Here is a 2,925-nt window from a genome sequence, read left to right on the forward strand (position 1 = left end):
ATTCGGCGATCCTCCTCGACTGACAAGTCCTATCCCATACAGCAACTTCGAGGTGACTAATGCTGATCCAACCTGTAGCAGAGATGTTCGATTGCCACGTAAACATTGGGCACCGATCATCCGCAGAATCCGTAACCGATACTCGCAAGTTTTTTTCGTCAACTTGCAGTGAGGTCTGAAGGTGAGGGTTCGGTCCAAGGTTACACCCAGAATCCTAAGCTGGTTGGTCGTCGGAATGGGAGTCTGATCGATGGTGATGTCTCCTGTAGGTTCATTCCGTATATTCGGGCTGCAGTAAAAAATGAAGGACTTTGTTGCCGACATGGCGAAACCGACGCTTTTCGTCCAGTGATCGGCAGCCTTGACGGCGGCCTGCAGTTTACGGTATAACCCGTCACTTTTGGCGCCTCGCACAGCGAGGAGGATGTCGTCCGCGTATAGGAGTATGTCAACTCCTTTCGGTATCACTTGGAATATCGGCTGCATAGCGACGAGAAATAGGGTCACAGAGAGGACCGAGCCTTGAGGTACTCCGTTTTCCAGCGGATGTTCGCGAGATAAGTGTCTCCCTACGGACACCTGGAATGTTCGCTCGGAGAGGAAGCTCTGTATGATGTTGAGCATTCGACCACGTATTCACCATTTTTTCAATGTGCGAACTATTCCATGTCGCCAGGTAGTATCGTATGCTTTCGACAGGTCCAGTGAAGCTATCAGACAGTGCTCGTCTGCGGTTGGAAGCGATTTCTCCAGCTCAGCAAAGTACGTATCCGTGCCCCGCTTGGGACGGAACGCGTGTTGGCGTTTGTCGAGCAGACCATTCAACTCTAGCTCAGTAATTAGGCGACGGATGATGATCCGCTCTAGCAGCTTTGCCATGCAGCTGGTGAGCGAGATTGGCCGAAAGGCAGCAGGCCCGGTATCGTGACAATTAGGTTTCGGGATGGGAACGACGAAGGTATTCCGCCAGCTAGCGGGAAACTCTCCGTTACTCCAGATTTTATTGAGCAGCTCGAGGAGCGTCACTTTCACGGACAGGGGCAGGCGTTGAAGCAGAGGATACCCTATCATGTCGGGTCCTGTAGAGGCACCTCTCCCTTTGTCGAGAGCCCACAGAAGTTCGTTCAGGATGATGTCGGTGTTGTATACATCCTCGGTATTGGGTGAAAAATCTATGGACTCTCGTTTCGCTCTTGCCTTCGCCATCTGGAAAGATGGAGGATAGCTGGAGGTCGCTGATCTCTCGCTGTAGTGACTGGCCAGATCTTCCGCTGCTTCTTCGGGATTGTCTATGAAACCATCCGCTCCCTTGACTACTATGGTGCGTTGTTGCCGGCTGCCACGCAAACAGTTCACCGTCTGCCATAGTTTTGTCGTCGAGCTGTCCGGAGAGATTGTTGCTACGAAATTCTCCCACGAATGTTCCTTTGCCTCTTTAATCGCCTTTCGAGCTGCTGCTCTAGCTTCCTGAAAACTAGCCAACGCTGCCGGTTGATCTGGATCGAATCTCTGCAGGCGCCGTAAGGCCCCCAAACACTTTCGTCGCTGTCGGATGGCAGTCTTCGCTTCTGGGCACCACCATGGTACCGCTTTTGGTCCAACTCGGCTGCTGGTGCGTGGTATGGAAGTGTTAGCTGCTGCTATCAACTTCTCCGTGAAACTGTCTGGGCAGATTGTCTCAGCGGTGATTTGCTCATACAGCGACCAGTCGGCGCGGTCATAGAGCCATTTCCGTCGCACGGTTCGCGTGCTAGACCATCCAGGTATGGTCACCGTTATCGGGAAGTGGTCACTGTTGTGGGTGTCCGAAAGAGTTCGCCATGTAAACTTGGGAGCCAGACTCTTAGAGCAGAAGGTAACGTCGATTGCCGAAGTATGACCAGTGGCCGGGTCGATGCGTGTGGGAGAGCCACTGTTGAGAATCACAAGATTCCTGTCTAATGTCGTGTCAGCTATGAATCGGCCAAGCGCGTTCGATGATGATGACCCCCACGCAAGGTGATGTGCGTTGAAGTCACCCAGAAATATAACCGGGCCATCCAGTTTATCGAGGAGCTCGCTCAAAGCGGTTTGACATTGGGCTGAACTGGGCGGAATGTAGATGGACACAACAGTTACCTGCATCGGCGCATAGATACGCGCAGCGACTAGATGGAGGGAGGTGTTGATTTGCTGACGCTCGAACGGTATACCTTCTCGGATAGCAAGGCCTACCCCATGTTGCCAGTAATGGGTGCTGTTTGACTCCAGCAGTAGCGTGTAGTTTCTGCCAACGGAGTTTGGAGGTATGACCGTTTGATTAACCTTCGTCTCTTGAAGTGCAATGACGCAAGGTTCGAGGTTGGCGAAGAAGAGCTTCAGTTCGCTGATGTTTTCCCTTAGGCCGCGCAGGTTCCATTGGAGTGCGAAGCAGCTGCCGGAGGAACTGTTCGTACCGGAACTGATGGTCGATCTTCCAGCAGATGAGTCGGCTGAAAAAGAGGGAGATGCCGCAGTAACCGCTGCTGGTAATCAGTTCGTGGAGAGACTTGCCTGTGTGACGCTTTGCTCCACAGTGCCAGCCGCTGTCGAAACCATTACACTAGGTTTTCCAATACCGACAACAGCCGGCACCGGGGAAGCGCTTTGTGTTATAACTGGTCAGCTTACTGCCCCGTTGATAAGTAGGTGATTTATGCGCCACTCTCTGGTTGAGAGATCACCAGCCAATTCTTGTTTGCCCGGCTTGAGACCTTAAAGGGGGAAGGTTCATTCTATCCCTAATCAGGGAAGGGAAGCGAGCTAGCTGACTCAAACGGCTCTTGAAACAGAGAAAGGATCTAACCGCAACCTGAGATCTCCCGCGCGCTCAACGCAATCGTCTATGCCGGGGAAATTATCCTCATAGGTAAACCTCGGAATCCTCAATCTAGGCGGAGGAGCAGA

The 2,925-nt window shown here is 52.5% G+C and overlaps 1 protein-coding gene across 1 annotated transcript in view; it reads right to left on the reverse strand.

Annotated features, from left to right (window-relative positions):
* LOC131428881 (uncharacterized) overlaps positions 1-624 on the reverse strand; it is a 1,788-nt gene extending 1,164 nt beyond the window's left edge. The window contains exon 1 of the mRNA XM_058592940.1: positions 1-624. This exon is cut by the window's left edge and continues 1,164 nt beyond it. Coding sequence (XP_058448923.1) covers positions 1-624 — 624 coding nt within the window.
* Between the last annotated feature and the right edge of the window lie 2,301 nt (positions 625-2,925).

Source organism: Malaya genurostris, chromosome 2 (genome assembly GCF_030247185.1).
Source record: "Malaya genurostris strain Urasoe2022 chromosome 2, Malgen_1.1, whole genome shotgun sequence".
Lineage (NCBI taxonomy): Eukaryota > Metazoa > Arthropoda > Insecta > Diptera > Culicidae > Malaya > Malaya genurostris.